We start from the raw sequence: 19,526 nt of genomic DNA, 5'->3' as shown, positions 1-19,526 counted from the left end.
AATGAAAGCATAGCTTTGCTTGAATAAATAAATAAAAGATAAGCAAATGTAATTATAGTGGTGTCATTGCTATAAAATTATCTCTGCCATTTTACTTAATAAACCTTTGTCAGATAGGTTTTTCTGACTACTCACATTAGCAAAAAAAACTAATCAAACCAACACACAAAATATGATTTAAACAGAAATTATTTCCTAGAAGTAGTATTGTCATCAATCAAACCTGTTAGATAAATTAACAAAATCAATGTAAGCTCATTTAATACATTAAAAATTTAAATATCGATATACTTGACAAATATGAGGCTTTCAGTTTTCACTTATAACTTTCATTTAACTATAGTTGCAGAATGGCAAAATCTCATGAAATAATTTAAGTTCTCTACATTAGTCACCTGTATGCATGCTTTCAAGAAACAGTGTGTACAATTTCTGTAAGTTCTTTATTTTTTTTCTGGTTTTATACATTGTAATATATTTTATGCCTTTTGAATATAATAATAAAAACAAGGCTTCTATATTCAACACATTTAAAATTTTTCTACTAATTAATTTTACTGTACTTAACAAAAGTATTAATCTACAGTTTGGGGGCATTAAAAAAGTGGTGACTCCTCACTGACATTTTGAGAAGAGCTGATCTAGAGGTCTTTCTCTACATGTGTCTTCATATATGTACATCCACATTCATGATTCTGCAGCCAACTGAGCTAGAATTATTGTTCTGTGAATTCTGACTCATTCATGGTGTGTCCTCCCAAGTTTAGACTTGGAGATAAAACAGTAAAAGCCAGTCTGAATATATAGTCACACCATATTCTTGAATCCAACACTACCAAAAATAAAGCTCACACTTCTATATCCATCTGACTCCTATGCTTATCTATCAACTAGGTTGCAAAAGGAAGTAGCAAATGTATGACTGATTTTTAATTTTCAAATACCGATTATAGCATCAAGCTACAGGACTGTTCTTCATTTGCTGGTACTCCGATCAGTCCCCTACATTCACTGAAGACTAGTTTATGAGCTCCCACATTTCTCACTGCACAACCCCTACAGCCCCTGAGCAGTGCATCACCACTAGGGATGATGCCTCCATCAATTTACACTTTCAGATCTTTGGAACACGTGGTTTCCCATGTAGGCTCAGACCATCCCTTCTGTCAGGCACATCCAATTCCCATTATCCTTGAGGTTCACTTTCTTTGTGTTCTTTAAGGCAATCACAGTAATGAACTCTCCTTTAAGACAGTTACAGAAATCTTCCAGGAAGCTGTCTTTGACTCCAATTAACTGAGTTTGCTTCTTTATGCTTCCTTAGCACTTTAACCTAATCATTGCAGTACCTTGTGATACATAAGATTATCTGAGTAAATTGCCTATTTATGTGATTTACTCCTTTTACTAAATTATAAGCTTCTTGATTTTAGCAGGTTGTGTACTTGGTCAGTGTCTCTACTCCCAGTTTATATGTATTTCCTTTCACATAACATGTACTTTGTGAATGCTATTGAAAATATGACATAAATCATTTGTAAATTTACTTAATAATTTAAGTTATTAAAGGTGTCAGGGACACATTTATCAATTCCTACTATTTGTGGAGTGGGCTTCCTTGGTAGCTCAGCCATAAAGAATCTGCCTGCCAATGCAGGAACTGTGGGTTTGATCCCTGGGTCAGGAAGAGGGCATGGTAACTCACTCCAGTATTCTTGCCTGGAAAATCCCGCAGACAAGGAGTTTTGGTGGTCTACAGTCCATGGGGTCGCAAAAGAGTCGGATATAGCCTAGCAACTAAACAATTTGTAGAGTCCAGTTCTAAATTCTGAGTGTAGGAAGATAAAATAACTAATGCCTCTATTGGTAATGTCATTTTAAAATATTTTTATTGGAGTATAGTTGCATTACAATGTTGTGCTAGTTTCAGATATCTTTAATATAAGAGATGGGAATTTGCAAAAAGGAATAGATATAGGACAAGGCAACTTATGTGTGAGACAGTCACTGATGATTTTTGTATAATTATTCTTTTTTCATTAAAACCAGAACATGTAATTTCATTCATGGTCTGACATGGAATAGAATATTCATAATCAACCTCACCAGAAAGAGACATTAGCAGCTATTTAAACTTAAAGGAAGAGCAAATCAGGGTTTAGCCAGTTTTCTCCTCTTATGAACAGTAAAGGGAAGGATTTTAAATAACAATGATGAGCTTGGGTTTGAATAGGATGAGTCTGACATGAGAATCTTAGTGGTAATTAGTGAAAATACTAACATAACAGCTAACATTAGAATGATGTTTTACAATCTGCAAAGCACACTTACTTACATTTTGCTTTTAATATTGGTATTGACCCTATGAGGTAAGAAAGCACTGAAATTTATCAGAAAGATTACACATGAAAACTAAGATATAGAGTTATCAGCAAAGAGGCCATAAAGTCATAGAAATAAACTCTCCTGAGAAGGCTAGAAAAGTTATAATAGATAACTAGCCCAAAGATAGAGGGCTGGAGAAGGAAGGGGAGACAGTCGCTTCCTTTGTTGTTTTTTCTAGGTCATTAAGCTTCCAAGGGAGCCATTTGTGCATGTCAGTGAATAACCGCAGATTCCAGGATGAAAGAAGTATGTATTTTTAAATGATCCCAGCTCAGTCTCTATTTATTTAGTTTTCCATCAGTAAACTTTTTAAAATATCATCTCTTGGAAAAATCCATGTTCTCAGTGAGATGTAAATAACCAGAAGAATAAGAGATCATCTCTTTTGATATCCAACAGCAGTTTTAGCAAGCTGGCACAAAAATACAGAATACTCAGTCAACTGTGGCTTAATTGAAGATAAATATAGTTCACAAAAACAATAATGGGTTTCCCAGGCAGCGCAGTGGTGAAGAATCTGCCTGATAATGTAGGAGACCAGAGCTCAATCCCGAGAGAAGGAAATGGCAACCCACTCCAGTATTCTTGCCTGGGAAGTCCCATGAACAAAAGACCCTGACAGGGCTCCAGTCCATGGGGTCTCAAAGAGTCGAACACAACTTAGCATACAAAAACAACAAAAATCGGCTCTGATTCTCCTAGATAATTTTTTTTTTTTTACCTTCCTCTGGAGTCTGCTTTCACATGAGTCAGGTTATGTTATGTTCAGTGAGACTATCAGTAGGACTTAGCAGATTCTTTTCTAGCTCCATATTTATGACTCCCTTGCCATGTGCTTTGGAAAAGTCATTTTCCTCTAAGAGCTTCAGTTTCCTCTTCTAAAAATGAGGTCTGGACGATTCCAGTCCCACAGGATATGGTCCTGCCCCTAATCCCTCACCTCATATCCCACCTCACTCTGTTGTGACCACACAGACCTTGTTTTTAGCCTCAGATCATGTCAAGCTGTTTTCAGCCCCAGGGCCTTTGCATGTCTTTGCATGTTCTGTTCTCTCTGCCATTGTCTTTCTCATCAAGTTTTAGTCTATCATTGTATTTGATTTTGTTTTTCTATTGATTATATTACTATTTGAAAGTAACACATTTATTTTCTTGCTCCTTATTTGTTACTCTCCCTGGAAAATAAGCTCCAGAGAAGCAAAGCAGAGCCTCTTCCATATTATTAATCCTGAATGCTTAGGACAAAACTTGAACTATATTAGGTACTAAATAAGCAATTCCTGGTTGAATGCTGCTGCTAACTCGCTTCAGTCGTGTCCAACCCTGTGCGACCCCATAGACAGAAGCCCACCAGGCTCCTCTGTTCCTGGGATTCTCCTGGTTGAAAAGACAATTTTCAAAAAAACAGATGGAAAGAACTCCACATCTTTCTTTGATTACAACATATACCTTCTCAATTCTAATACTTACGACATTTGGGTGCATCTTACCTTGAATGTATTACTTTACTGTAGCTTTCCCATTCTCATCCCGACACCTCACCAAAGAAATGTATTTTGCTATTGAGTCTTTTGATCAAGGAAATAGACTCTGTAGATAAGAACTCCACAAGTCTTCCAGCCAATGTTGTTGTTTTTTTGTTTTGTTTTACTTTCATATTGGCTTGAGTTCTCACCTATGTATTGTAGGAATGTTGTAAGAAGTCCAGCCCTCTTCTCAGATCTCCAGTTATTTTAGGGAGTCATTTTTCCTGAGCACTATTTCTGAAGTTCACTTTATTAGTATGTCTTGGAGCCTAAAAGCTACTCTCCCTTCCCAAAAACCATGGCATTGATAAGTATTTTCTCTTATTCCTATTATAGCAATGTTGATAGAACTCATTATTTATAACAGACTTGTACTAGAAGGTCTTTGGTATCTAAGGATTGGGCATTTAAAGTGAACTACATAAACATAACATGGACAATAATTAGAATTTGTATTATTAAAAATGTCCTAAATCCATCTAATAACCCCCTAAGCAAAAAAGTTCAATTTTATATTTTCAGTTTTAATCTCTTTTCTTCAGAGTCTTTGTTCCATTTCACATATTTTTCTCTCTCCATAACTACAAATTTCAATTTCTAAATCGTTATTGCTATTTTCTATTTAAACTAACTCAGCACTCTGCTTTCCCCTCCTTCTTCCAGATTGTATCCTGTGCAATTTCATATTCCAAAAACAATCAGGTCATTAAGGAGTATTTTAATACATAAAAATCTTTCTTTCATATAAATCATAACATATTCATAAAACACAAAATCTGCTCTTACTTTAAATAACATTTACCTTTTAAAAAATTCTTACACATTAATATACATTAAAAACTTCTCCTAACTTTTCCATTGCACAGTGGAACACTATAATGTACCCTTTATAGAAAATAAAATGATGACCTTTTCTCTGATCTGCTTGGTCTTCACTCCATAAACAATGGGGTTGAGGGCAGGTGGGATAACAATGTAGAGGTTGGCAAACATGATGTGGAAAGTGCGGGAGACATTGTGTCCAAAACGGTGGGCAAGGATGGAGAAAAAGGCAGGTGTATAAAACATGAGGATGACACAGACATGGGAACCACAGGTGCCCAGGGCCTTCTGGCGGGCTTCTTGGGAGGGGAGGCGGAAGACAGCACAGAGGATGAGTGTGTAAGAAACAGCAATGAGGATCACATCTGAGATGACTGTCATGATGGGAACACAAAAGCCATACCAGATATTGATGGAGATGTCCACACAGGCGAGCCGGGCAACACCTATGTGCTCACAGTATGTGTGTGGTATGATGCGTGTCCTACAGAAAGGTAGGCGTGTGAGCAAGAATACAACTGGCAGGATGATGCAGAAACTACGAAAGGAGATTCCCACCACAATCTTGATGATGGTCTTGGGGGTCAAGATAGTGTTGTATCTCAAGGGAGAACAGATGGCCACATAGCGGTCAAATGCCATGGCCATCAGGATGGCTGAATCCAGGACAAAGCTGTAGTGGAGGAAGAACATTTGTGTGAGGCACCCTGGGAATGTGATCTCTCGAGCCCCAAGCCAAAAGATACTGAGTGTTTTAGGAACACCAGCTGTGGACAAGGTGAGGTCAGTCATGGCCAGCATGGAGAGAAAGAAGAACATGGGTTCGTGAAGGCTGCGCTCCACCAAGATGAGGTAGAGAAGGATGCAGTTTCCCACAATGGCTACAATATAGATGATACAGAAGGGAATCCCAATCCACACATGGGCGTGCTCCAGGCCTGGGATCCCCACCAGAATGAAGGGTCCTGGGTTGTCACTGCTCAGGTTGAAAAGGACCATAGCAGACCAGGATGGCACAAGTCCTAGTTCCTGAGGACAGAGGGGGATAAATGTTAGGCTCACTTGAGTCACTCTCACTTCCAACAGCTCATTATATATCCCCCAAAATAAAGTGGCTGTCTAATTATAATTCAAAGTGAGACACTTTTGTATGAAGAAAGATTGTTATGAAGATAGCGGGTACCAGCAGGAGCCAGGTTGTCTCATATATGTTGGAAAGTACAGTCATTCCCTTAAAGAGTTTATCTTATTCACTCTGGTTGCCTCTGATGGTTTACACAGCTTTTCCAAGCAGTATTCCATACTGACATGAATCACTTTTTATCCACAGTATACTGTTGCTACAAACTACCAATTTCCAGGACATATTTTTCTGTGGGTTGGTGGATTACAGTACACATGATATTATGGACATCAGTAGTTAATATTGGCTTCCTCTGTCACTGTTGAATATCAGTCTCTGCCCCCAGCAATTATTCACCCTTTTTCAATTTCATGATGACTGCTGTTCTTCTATTTGTGAGGTCCATACACTTTTTTGCCATTCAAAAACCTAATTCAGTTTAGCCAGTACTGCCTGAGTCCCATGCTATACTGGTAAGCAGGTATAACTTAAATTTAAATTTTGCTCCTCCAAAATACTTTTTTCCAGCACTCTGTAAACTATATAGTTGTGTGGTATCCTAATGCTTTACACTTAACAATTTTGGTCAAGATTTCTGTCCAAATGTACAATTATTTCTTTGCAAATACATATTCTATTGGATAAACACATGGGCTCCAGGATAATGACTCTTACATACACACAGACGAGATTTTAGTTCTTAAACTCTCAAGCATCCCTTGATCTATACTTCATTCTTTCATACATTTTACCATCCTATTTTTACCCACACGCAATCTTACACAATACGGGCATTGGTGGTTCAGTGGTAGAATTCTTGCCTCCCACGCAGGAGATCCCAGTTTGATTTCCAGCCAGTGCATTAGGGTTGTGTTTGATTTGGGCTTCATTGGTGGTTCAAACAGTAAAGAATCCACCAGCAATGTGGGAGACCTGGGTTCAAGCCAAGGTTGGGAGGATCCCCTGGAGAAGGGCATGACAACCCACACCAGTGTTCTTGCCTGGAGCATCCCCACGGACTGGAGAATCCCATGGACAGAAGAGCTTGGCGGGCTACAGTCCATCGGGTCACAAAGAGTCAGACAGGACTGAGAGACTGAGCACAATCTTACACAAACCCCCTTTTTGCTCTCACCCATGAAGGCGCACGTCATACACACATACACTACGAAAAACACAAAGTATTTCATGACAGAATTGTCTCATTGCCATTTTCTTTGTAATTTCCCAAAATATATACCCTTGAGTTAATTTTTTAAAGACTATGTCCTCAATATTTTGCCATTTGCAGCAACATAAATGGACTTGGTGGGTGTTAAGTTGGTGAAATAATTCAGAGAGAGACAAATTCTGTAGGATATAAATTATATGTGGAATATTAAAAAAAAAAAAAGAAAAAGCCAACATACTACTGAATATAACGAAAAAGAAGCTAGCTCACAGATATAGAGATTTCACTAGTGATTACCAGGGGGGAGAAGGGGTAAGGAGCAATACAGTGGTCGGGGAGTAGGAGGTACAAATTATTGTGTGTAAGAGGCTACAAGGATATATTGTACTACAGGGGGAATGCAGCCAATATTTTGTAATGACTGTAAATGAAGTGTAACCATTGAAAATTGTATTAAAAAATGATTCACTTCCCAGGTGGGAATAAACATGAGCTGTTCATTTGAGATCAAGAGAAGGATGGTAGCAGTAGACTCTCAAAACAAGAATGTCCACATACTTAAGCCCACTCTTCAAGTTAAGGCTATGGGTTCTTGCCACACATCTAACAGAAATGACCAGAACAATACTTACCTTGGCCATCCTTAATCCAGCAGTTTATCTTTCTAATCACTTGAAGCATGTATCCAAGTACAGGAGACCATCAATTCAGCTTAAAAATCTGAGTTGTTCAGGGAAAAAGTTGTAGCACTCAGTCCATGGCTCCTAGAAAATGGAGCCTTGAGTTTTTCATTCACTCTCTCTTTCTCTCAAAATCATATTTACAACCAAACCTCTTCAAATAACCAGCACTCACCTAGTGTGGTTACTGGGCCAAGTGCAGAGCACAGAGATTATGGTGATAGACACACAAAAAATCTGCAAGAGGACCAGACATATAAACCCAAGAAAAAAAGGGGAGATGGAAGAAAAAGACTGATAGGCTGATTCCCTGTTCTTTCCCCACACGCCCACCACCCACCCCCCAGCGGCCGTTGTTCAATGCCAAGAAGAGGTAAATAATTAGGGCCTGAGGGACTCTAACACCCTCTCTTTTTATCCTCAAGAGAAGACTATAAAGATTACACTAAACGTGATGGGACCTGTGAGCTAACACAACTTCAGGGTATATTAATTATTTTTCTGTGTATTTAATACTCTTTATTTTTACAGGATAATTAGGCATTATCAAAGGCATAGGACTAGAGAGCTAAAATTATGTAATATGGCTAATCTAATTATAAAGCTTACATATAATTATGAATTTTTATTTTCTGATAAGTTAACACGAAATTTGCTTTGTCCTACTAGCACATATTTTTTTAATTAATTTTTTTTTTGAAGGATACTTGCTTTACAGAATTTTTTGTTCTCTGTCAAACCACAACAGGAATCAGCCACAGGTGTACATTTAGCCCCTCCCTTTGGAACCTCCCTCCCATTTCCCTCCCCATCCCACCCCTCGACAGAGCCACTGTTTGAGTTTCCTGAGCCATACAGCAAATTCCCATTGGCTATCTATTTTACATATGGTCATGTAAGCTTCTGTGTTACTCTTTACACACATCTCACCCTCTCCTCCTCTCTTGCTGTGTCCAGAAGCCTTTTCTCCGTGACTGTATCTCCATTGTTGCCCTGTAAATAAATTATTTGGTACCATTTTTCTAGATTGCATATATATGTTAGAATACAATATTTATCTTTCTCTTTCTGAGTCATTTCACTCTGTATGATAGGTTTTAGTTTCATCTACTTCATCAGAACCGACTCAAACGTGTTCCTTTTTAAGGCTGAGTAATATTCCACTGTGTATATAAACGTGCTGCACTCAATATGCCAGCAAATTTGGAAAACTCGGCATTGGCCACTGGACTGGAAATGGTCAGTTTTCATTCCAATCCCAAAGAAAGGCAATGCCAAAGAATGCTCAAACTACCACACAATTGTACTTATCTCACATGCTAATAAAGTAATGCTCAAAATTCTCTGAGCCATGCTTCAACAGTACATGAACCATGAACTTCCAGATGTTCAAGCTGGATTTAGAACAGGCAGAGGAACCAGAGATTGCCAACATCCATTGGATCATTGAAAAGAGCAAGAGTGTTCCAGAAGAACATCTATTTCTGCTTTATTGACTATGCCAAAGCCTTTGACTGTGTGGATCACAACAAACTGTGGAAAAATCTGAAACAGATGGGAATACCAGACCACCTGGCAGCCTCTCGAGAAATCTGTATGCAGGTCAGGAAGCAATAGTTAGAACTGGACATGGAACAACAGACTGGTTCCACATGGGAAAAGGAGTACATCAAGGCTGTACATGGAGAAGGCAATGGCAATCCACTCCAGTACTCCTGCCAGGAAAATCCCATGGACGGAGAAGCCTGGTAGGCTGCAGTCCATGGGGTCACAAGAGTTGGACAAGACTGACCAACTTCATTTTCAGTTTTCACTTTCCTACATTGGAGAATGAAATGGCAACCCACTCCAGTGTTCTTGCTTGGAGAATCCCAGGGATAGGGGAGCCTGGTAGGCTGTGGTCTATGGTGTCACACAGAGCTGGACACAACTGAACCGACTTAGCAGCAGCAGCAGCAGCAGCAGCAAGGCTGTACATTGTCACCCTGCTTATTTAATTTATACACAGAGTACATCATGAGAAGCAAATGGCTGGATGAAGAACAAGCTGGAATCAAGATTGCTGGGAGAAATATCAATAACCTCAAATATGCAGATGACACCACCCTTATGGCAGAAAGCAAAGAAAAACTAAAGAGCCTCTTGATGACAGTGAAAGAGGAGAGTGAAAAAGTTGACTTAAAGCTCAACATTCAGAAAACTTAGATCATGTCATCTGGTCCCATGACTTCATGGCAAATAGATGGGGAAACAATGGAAACAGTGACAGATTTTATTTTTCTTGGCTCAAAATCACTGCAGATGGTGATTGCAGCCACGAAATTAAAAGACTCTTAGTCCTCAGAAGAAAAGTTATGACCTAGACAGCATATTAAAAAGAAGAAACATTACTTTGCCAACAAAGGGCCATCTAGTCAAAGCTATGGTTTTTCCCATAGTCATGTATGGATGTGAGTGTTGGACCATAAAGAAAGCTGAGTGCCGAAGAATTGATGCTTTTGAACTGTGTTGGAGAACACTCTTAGAATCCCTTGGACTGCAAAGAGATCCAACCAGTCCATCCTAAAGGAAATCAGTTCTGAATATTCATTAGAAGGACTAATGCTGGAGCTGAACCTCCAATACTTTGGCCACCTGCTGCGAAGTACTTCTCATTAAAAAAGACCCTGATGCTGGGAAAGATTGAAGGCAGGAGGAGAAAGGGATGACAGAGGATGAGATGGTTGGATGTCATCACCAACTCAATGGACTTGAGTTTAAGTAAGCTCCCAGAGTTGGTGATAGACAGGGAGGACTGGCGTGCTGCAGTCCATGGGTTCACAAAATGTCGCACATGACTGAGCGACTGAACTGAACTGAACTGAACTAATATATACCACAACTTGTTCATCCATTCATCTGTCAAGAGACAATTAGGCTATTGTAAATCGTGCTGCAGGAGCAATGGGATACATGTGTCTTTTTTTATTTTGGTTTCCTCAGGGTATATGCCTCGGAGTGGGATTCCTGGGTCATATGGTGGTTTTAATCCTAGTTTTTTAAGGAATCTCCATACCGTCTTCCATAGTGGCTGTATCAATTTACATTCCCACCAACATTGCAGGAGCATTGCTTTTTCTCCACACCCTCTCCAGCATTTATTGTTTTAGACTTTTTGATGAGGGCCATTCTGACCTATGTGAGGTGATATCTCATTGTAATTTTGATTTGCATTTTTCTAATAATCAGAGGTGTTGAGCATCTTTTCATGTGTTTGTTAGCCATCTGTTTGTCTTCTTTGGAGAAATGTCTGTTTAGGTCTTTTTCCCATTTTTTGATTGGGTTTTTTGTTTTTCTGGCATTGAGTTGTATATTTTGCTTGTTGCTTGTATATTTTGGAAATTAATCCTTTGGCAATTGTTTCATTTACTGTTGTTTTCTCCCATTCTGAGACTTGTCTTTTCACCTTGCTTATAGTTTCCATTGCTGTGAAAAATCTTTTAAGTTTAATAAGGTCCCACTTGTTTCCTTTTGTGTTAATTTCTTTTAGTCTAGGAGGTGGGTCATAGAGGATCTTGCTTTATTTATGCCATCAGGTGTCCTGCCTGTGCTTTCTTCTAAGAATTTTATAGTTTCTGGTCTTATATTTAGGTCTTTAATCAATTTTATTTTTGTGTTTGGTGTTAGGAAGTATTCTAATTTCATTCTTTTACATGTAGCTGTCTAGTTTTCTCAGCACAGTTTATTGAAGAGACTGTTTTGCCCCAGTTCATATTCCTGCCCCCTTTGTCAAAAAGAAGATAACCATAGGTTCATGGGTTTATTTCTGGGCTTTCTACTCTGTAGATCGACACATCAAGCACTTAAAGGGGCACCCTGGGTGGCGTCCTACTCTGTAGTTCAGGGTGTCAGGCATTTGATGGGCCAGCCTCTCTATTGTTCAGCTGTTGAAGCTGGTGTGTGGGGAGAGAGGCTATGGTGATGATTCCACCCCCTATGCGTGACTCAGCAGTATTGCCTTGCTTCCATGGCTGCCCAGATTCCCTCCACAGGCATTTCCCATCACAATCTCCTCCCTCACATCCCTTCGATCTCTCTGGAGTCAACAGCAGCCCTTGCCCTGGGATTGCTCCACAATCCGTAAACTCCAGCTCCCAGTCCGTAAGTCTTCAAGGGGACCTGCATCCCTGTCTGGATTATGGATGGCTTTTCAAATGAGTCATTTCTTTGCATCAGGTGGCCAAAGTATTGGAACTTCAGCTTCAGTATCAGTCTTTCCAACAAACATTCAGGACTGAGTTCCTTTAGGATGGACTGGTTGGATCTCCTTGCACTCCAAGGGACTCTCAAGAGTCTTCCTCAACACCACAGTTCAAAAGCATCAATTCTTCAGTGATCAGCTTTCTTTATGGTCCAACCCTCACATCCATACATGACTACTGGAAAAACCATAGCTTTGACTAGATGTACCTTTGTCGGCAAAAATATGACACTGAAAGATGAACTCCCCAGGTCGGTGGGTACCCAATATGCTGCTGGAGAAGAGTGGAGAAATAACTCCAGAAAGAATGAAGAGATGGAGCCAAAGGGAAAGATTCCTTAACCCGAGAGACACTGTTTCATTTCTAATTGAAGTTGGCTTTGCCTTTCTTCAGGAAATTGAAGGGTTAGGTCTTTCCTTGTTTAAAAAAGAATGCCCACCTAAAGAGGGTTACAGTGGGTGTGAATGGGCAGGTATAGGGTCACTGTTGAATTCAATGACCTCCTCCTAACACTCCCAAAGCTATCACAAACTCCATCATAAAAACAAAAGTTCTATGAATAATGTTTAATAACACAATTTGGGGATATGTTGCCATCTTACTTAAAATTCCTGTAACTTTCCATTTTTCTTAGAATTTTAAACAAACTCTTGAAATGATCTAGAATTTTTTTCTTCTGCAATCTCACTTTTTGTTATTCCCTCTACCTAAACCTACCTCACTTGCTCAGTGTCCAGTTCCTTTAATGTACTGAGACTTTTTTTTCAGCTCTGTGTTTTTATATATTCTTATTCCTTTGCCTTTTTTCAAACAAACAAGAATACCCTGGTTCACTCATTCATAAATGTTCTTTTCTTATTTTTCCAGATTTACTGAGGCATAATTGACAAAGTTGCATATACTCAAAGTGCACAATACTATGATTTGATACAGATATGCATTGTAAAACATTTATCACAATTAAGTTGATTAGCACATCCATCATATCACATATTTACCTGTGTGTTTTGCATGTGTGGTGAGAACATTTATGATCTACTTCCTTAGCTGACTTCAAGTATACAATGCAGTATTTGTTTTTTTAACTAGTCATAATGCTGTACATTAGATCTCCAGAACTTATTCTTTCTATACCTGAAAGTTTGTATCCTTTCACCAATAGCTCCCCATGTCCCTCCACCCCATCTCCTGGAAATAAGTGTTGTATTCTCTGTTTATATGTGTTCAACATTTTTTTAATTGTTTTAGATGTCATATATAAATGATACAACACAGTATTTTTCTTTCTCTGTCTGGCTTATTTCACTTAGTATGATGCCCTAATCTATGGTGATCACATATAGCAAGATTTCCTCCTTTCCTGTGACTGAATAATGCTCCCTTGTGTATGTGTGTGTTTATAGTCTTGTTTGTTTATTTTTGCTGTTTTACTTGTGTTTTGGGGATCATCCAAAAAAATATTGTCAAGACCAATGTGAAAGGGAAACAAAAACAGACTCACAGATATAGAGAACAAACTTGGGCTTGCCAAAGGGGAGCTGGAGGTGGGAGGAGAGCAGGGATTGCCTGGGAATTTGGTTTTAGCAGTTGCACACTATTTTATATTGAAGGAATAAACAAGGTCTTACTTTATAACATGGGAAACTATATTCAATATCCTGTGATAAACCATAATAGAAAAAATATGAAAAATAATGGCTATATATGCATATATATATACACATACATATACATTTTGGAGTACACAGAAACTAACACAGTATTGTAAATCAACTATACTTCAATTTTAAAAAAATATTTTTAAAGCACAGCCTTGAAGAATTTTATCCTACATTAGCTTCTAGAAATTTTACAATTTGTGGTCATGTATTTACATCTTTAATTCATTTTGAGTTAAATTTTGTGAGTGATGCATTAGTATCCAGTTTTATTATCTTGCATGTGCCTACCCTTTTTCCAACATCATTTTTTAGTTAGTGTCTTCTCTCTACTGGTACCCTTGTTGACCATATAAGGGAAGGTTCATTCCTTGGCTCTCTAGTCAGTTTCACTGATCCATGTGTCTGTTTTTATGCAATTCTATAAACACCATATTATTTTGATAACTATTGCTTTATAGTTCAAAGTCAGGAATTGTGATGTCTCCAGTTTTGACCTTCTTGATTGAGATTGCTTCAGCTCTTCAGGCCTTCTGTGGTTCCATAAAATTTTGGGATGACTATGTTTCTGAAAAATATCTTTAGAATTTTGATAGGCATTCCTTTGAATCTGCAGCTGGCTTTGCGGCATATGAACATTTTAACAATATTAACTCTCCCAATTCAAGAACATGGGAAAATAGGCACGTGAACATGTATAACTGAGTCACTTCGCTGTACCCCTGAAGCGGCCACAACAGTGCTAATCCCCATGTGCTGTGCGGGGCTCAGTCGCTCAGTTGTGTCCAACTCTTTGCAACCCACGGACTGTAACCCACTAGGCTCCTCTGGCGATTATCCAGACAAGAATACTAGAGTGGGTTGCCATGCCCCGCTCCAGGGGACCTTCCCAACCCAGAGATCGAACCCAGGTCTTCAGCACTGCAGGTGGATTCATTACCATCTGAGCCACCAGGGAAGACCAAGAATTCTGGAGTGGGGAGCCTGTCCCTTATGCAGGGGAACTTCCAGACCCAGGAATTGAACCAGAGTCTCCTGCATTGCAGGCGGGTTCTTTACTAGCTGAGCTACCAGGGAAGCCCAATCACCTATACTCTAATATAAAATAAAAAGTTAAAAAAAAAAACAGGCTAAAATATAGGATGCTACTTCCTTTCTAATTTAATTGAAAGTAAATAAATAAACAAGTAAATATTTCAAAGAGAAATAATTTCACAAAATTCACAATGCAGCTACAGAAATAGTTGATAAATTGTATTGTTGCTTTTTAAACGTACTGTCAACGATTCGTATTTTTAATAGTAGAACAAAAAACAACCAATAGGTTTATTATAAGGAAATATTTCATAAGTAAGAAAATAATATTACAGCAAATGGTAGCAGATGCACAATAGATTATTATTTAATTTGGGTAAAATTATAAAAATCCTATGAAAGTGTATATATATGATAAAATATATGGACATATATATATGAATGGCAAGCTAACTTAATAAGAAAATGTACCTATTTTTATCACTTAATCTGAAAGTGTTTAACCTTATGTTGAAATATAATGTAATGATCAATGTTAAAAAAAAAAAAAAAGAATATACCTTCTCATTTACAGATATCTTCCACTTTTGGAAAGTTTGATTTAGACCACTTCATTTTTACACAAGACGTATAGCAGTAACTGTTTTCACTAACTGAAAGAAAGCTAAAGATGGATACTGCTTTAATGAAAAATGTGACAATGGAAAACAATATTCAGCATTCCTTCTGCAACCAGTCTTTGCAACACAGCGCACACGCAGAGCAGCGAGAGTGGCTCCACGAAGCTCCTTCCTCAGGAATCACACTCAGCATCTCAGTATCAAGTCGTCATAGCTTTGAACTGTGTCACTGAGAATCTATGCTTTATTTCAGTTTATTTTGTGAATCTGTTAGCCATATGTATCTCAAGGTAATTTTGGCCTTATGCCATTTGGGCTTTTAAAAAGTCCTAAGAATGTTTTACTTTTGAATAATGGGTAAATCTGTATTTGTGTCTTCTGCATTTCTTTTATCAACATCTTATAGTTTTCAGTGTACAGACTTTTCAAGTTTTCTTCTTGAATGATGCCATCCATCCTTCCCTACGTGATTGACGTCCCATGATTCCCATTGTTTTTAGAGAAAATGTAATTTCTTTTAGGTAGGGCTTTTCGAAAAACCTAACTTGAAGCTGCTGTCCTCTGATAGTCTCTCTCACAAAGGCACTGCTTTTAAAATTTTGGTTGGTTTCTGTCTGTTTTAAAACAATGCAATCTAAAATTATATGTTCAGTTGGGTGTTGATATGATTGAGGCTTGTTTCCCTCACTGGACTGAAAGCTCACTAAGACGAGGGCTGTCTCTGTTTTGTTCAACATGGTGAAAAGAATGCCTAACACAGGGTTTCAGATGTAAAAATTTGTGTCACATATTGGCTAAATACTCTGGAATGAAAGAATGAGCAATGATTGCCTGAAGTCCACTTAGTACTCTGAATGCCCCAGAATATCAGGACTAAAGCATGCTTAAGGAGGCTAGCAGTATGTTGATTCCCCACTAAATTGTTAGCTGCTGTTGAATAGAAAGTTAGGGTGTTCTAGTGCTCTATACTAGGATAATGGACTGAAGAATCCCATGAAGCTGTATATTACGTAAGAATGTGATTAATTATATTACTTGGTGCCCTTTTTCTAAGAAGTCTCTGAATATATCTCTTTCTGCTCTTCATTTCAGGAATAAGTAGTTTTACTTCTCTGAACACGTGACTTTTATAGGCACTGTGAATTATGCAACTCAATCTTGCTTAACTAGAGCTGAATTCCTGAACCATGTGGAGTAAGAGAAAGAGAACTCATAGCACATGACAACTATATTAAATTTTCTTGTCTTATTTTTTAAAATCTTTATCTCTGCTTTTCCTTTTTGCCTCTACTTTGTCTCCTACTTATACTTCATAAAAATTTTTATTTCTGCAAATAATTTTAGAAACAACATGGCTAGGTCCCATAGTAAAGTAACATATACTGAAATTTGAGACTCTGAGTCCAAAGAGTATATCGTTCATACTAAAATTTTATGTTGAGAACTACTGTAGAAATATAAATCTGGTGACCTGTGAGTGGAGGCATAACAGAGGAGAGAAAGCAGAACAGAAGTAGAGACACCATGCAGAACTCTGGTGTTCTGATCCAGATAAAAACGGATGCGTGTTTGACCCTCAGTGGTAAGGAAAGGGATGCTTACCCTGGACTGGTAATCTGCAAATTGTTCAGAAAATAGGAGTAGACTGTAAGGTCAGATAGATATAGGAGAAAATCAGACATCAGCTACCTTAGGCACCCATCAAACACAAAACATAGCTATTTCTTAACTGATTTAGTGACTAAATGACTCACTATGACCAAGTCAGGCATACTGAATTTGAAGAGAGAAAGAATAACATCAATTCAAAAAGAATAATATAAATACATTTTTGACATGGCATGCCTTTTGGGATACAAAAATGAAGAAGAGACTCAGTACTAGCGGTACTTCTAATCAGTCAAGTTTCAAGCCCACATCTTAGTCTGTACATCTGTACATGCTTTTCTATCTTACTGGCCGTGGAATTTAGCTTCTTCTGTATACTTCTTCTTAGAAGCCTTTACCCTCTCCATCTTGTTGGGCTTTCTCAAGATTGAATGAAAAATGAGCTTTGTATTTCATCTTTGTATTCTTCCTTCCTTTGTTCAAAATAAACATTTGCAGTCTCAGTTTAATAATTCCATGATTATTTCATGGAATAAAATTATTCCATGAAATAAGATTATTTCATCTTTTCTTTTTAATTTATTTATTTTTAACTGAAGGATAATTACTTTACAATATTGTGTTGGTTTCTGCCATACATCAGCATGAATTAGTCATAGGTTTATATATGTCCCCTCCCTCTCGAATCTCCCTTGTCATTTTTCTCTTGATAAACATTGCTTATGTACTAAATACATGCCAGGACCTATACTTGATGCCATTCAGAAATGGGTTGTAGTAGCCAAACTAAAAGTCTACAACCTCACATAGTCATTAAGGTAGAAATGTCTTGCTCTATTATGACATAGAAATTACCATGATGTATAAACATGGAAAAAATTTCATATTCCTTAGAAACATCTTTATAAAGAAAAAAAGATACTGCACATTTTATTTATTTCATTTAAAGTTTTGTATCACATTAGAGCAGTCAAAAGAAATTGCCATTTTCTGGTTTCCAGAAACAATATTTAATATGTACTATATATTATTTCTTAGACTAAAATTTTAATTTTTTGCAATTGAAATGTCTGGGAAGACTTCTGCCAAAAATAATAAAGAAAACAAAAGCACAGCCCCCTGCCTCCTAGATTTCAGGCATGTATCAATAGGACCTCATAGGAAAGAGCAGGAAAATGACTTTGTCTCGGATCTTCTTGGTCTTTACTCCATACACGACAGGGTTGAGGGCAGGTGGGATGATAACATAGAGGTTGGCAAACACAATGTGAAAGGTCCGAGGGACATTGTGTCCAAAGCGATGTGCAAGGATGGAGAAGAACGCTGGTATATAGAACATGAGGATGACACAGACGTGGGAACCACAGGTGCCCAGGGCCTTCTGGCGAGCATCCTGAGAAGGGAGGCGAAAGACAGCACAGAGGATGAGGATGTAGGAGACAGCAATTAGAATCACATCTGAGATGACGGCCAGGAGGAGAACACAAAACCCATACCAGATATTGATGGAGATGTCAGCACAGGCTAGTCGGGCAACACCTATGTGCTCACAGTAAGTGTGAGGGATGTCATGTGTCCTGCAGAAGGGTAGACGATTTACAAGGAAAACACATGGGAAAATAACACAGAAGCTTCTGAAGGAGATCCCCACAGCAACTGTGACAATGGTCCTGGGGGTCAGAATAGTGGTGTATCTCAAGGGTGAACAGATGGCCACATAGCGGTCAAATGCCATGGCCAGCAGTATAGCTGAGTCCAGAACAAAGCTGTAGTGCAGAAAAAATAATTGTGTGAGACAGCCGGGAAAGCTGATTTCCTGGGCACCAAACCAGAAGATGCTCAGAGCTTTTGGGACACAGGTGGTAGATAGTATGAGGTCAGTAATAGCCAGCATAGAAACGAAAAAGAACATGGGTGCATGAAGACTATGCTCCATTGCATTGAGAAGGATACTATTACCCACAATGGCCATGAAATAGATGAGGCAGAAGGGGATGCTGATCCAGACGTGGTACTGCTCAAGTCCTGGAATACCCAAAAGGGTGAAGGCATCTGTGTTGTAGCCAGTCAGATTGTACATGGTCATGGAGATCTGATGAATAGCTTCTGTGTCCTAAAACAAATTGTATGTAATGAACATTTTTAAAAAATCATATGGTAATTCTTCTTGCAGCATTTTCTTAGGGTCAGTTCTTCTCTTTCTTATTGCTAAGAAAGAACCTTCCTTTTCTGTTAACACAATGCTCATGAACTCTAGAAAGATGCTAAAGAACCAGTACTCCTAGTTATAATCACCGAGTCTCTCCAACATATTCTTCAAACTGCATAAAATGCTATTTCCATTTTAATGACTCAGTTTTCCCTGGGTCAATGTAATGTGTTGCTGTATAGAGAAAAATGACCTAACCACACACATGCTGAGTGAGAGAAGGACAATTAGAGAAGTAGGGGCATAATTGGGAAAATATGACTTGTCCCATGGACCAGACTCTCATAAAGTATCATTTCATTTAGAACAATCTTCTGAGAAATTTGTTTTTATCGTCCTCATTTTTAAAATAAAAATGAAAGCTCTGAGAGCTGTCTTACCAAAGATCTCATCTTTAGTAACTTGCAGAGCCAAGCACATTAGAGGCCACAGACAACAGTGCTTTTTG

At 38.2% G+C, this 19,526-nt stretch overlaps 2 protein-coding genes across 2 annotated transcripts; both read right to left on the bottom strand.

Annotated features, from left to right (window-relative positions):
* Positions 1-4,699: 4,699 nt before the first annotated feature.
* On the bottom strand, positions 4,700-5,770 carry LOC122698206 (olfactory receptor 52H1). Its single transcript, XM_043908916.1, has one exon. It carries the CDS (start codon positions 5,730-5,732, stop codon positions 4,785-4,787), a length of 948 nt encoding a protein of 315 aa, XP_043764851.1. The 5' UTR covers positions 5,733-5,770; the 3' UTR covers positions 4,700-4,784.
* Positions 5,771-18,013: 12,243 nt separating this feature from the next.
* Positions 18,014-18,955, bottom strand: LOC122698066 (olfactory receptor 52H1-like). The gene has a single exon (XM_043908866.1). The coding sequence runs from the start codon at positions 18,953-18,955 to the stop codon at positions 18,014-18,016; it is 942 nt and encodes a 313-aa protein (XP_043764801.1).
* Positions 18,956-19,526: the final 571 nt, after the last annotated feature.

This window comes from Cervus elaphus, chromosome 1 (genome assembly GCF_910594005.1).
Source record: "Cervus elaphus chromosome 1, mCerEla1.1, whole genome shotgun sequence".
Classification (NCBI taxonomy): Eukaryota; Metazoa; Chordata; class Mammalia; order Artiodactyla; family Cervidae; genus Cervus; species Cervus elaphus.
Note: the sequence above shows the minus strand (reverse complement) of the source record. Positions and strands in the feature narration are given on the sequence as shown.

Excerpts from the sequence above, each read along its gene's own strand:
- LOC122698206 (XM_043908916.1), bottom strand. The coding sequence starts at position 5,732 with ATGGTCCTTTTCAACCTGAGCAGTGACAACCCAGGACCCTTCATTCTG.
- LOC122698066 (XM_043908866.1), bottom strand. The coding sequence starts at position 18,955 with ATGACCATGTACAATCTGACTGGCTACAACACAGATGCCTTCACCCTT.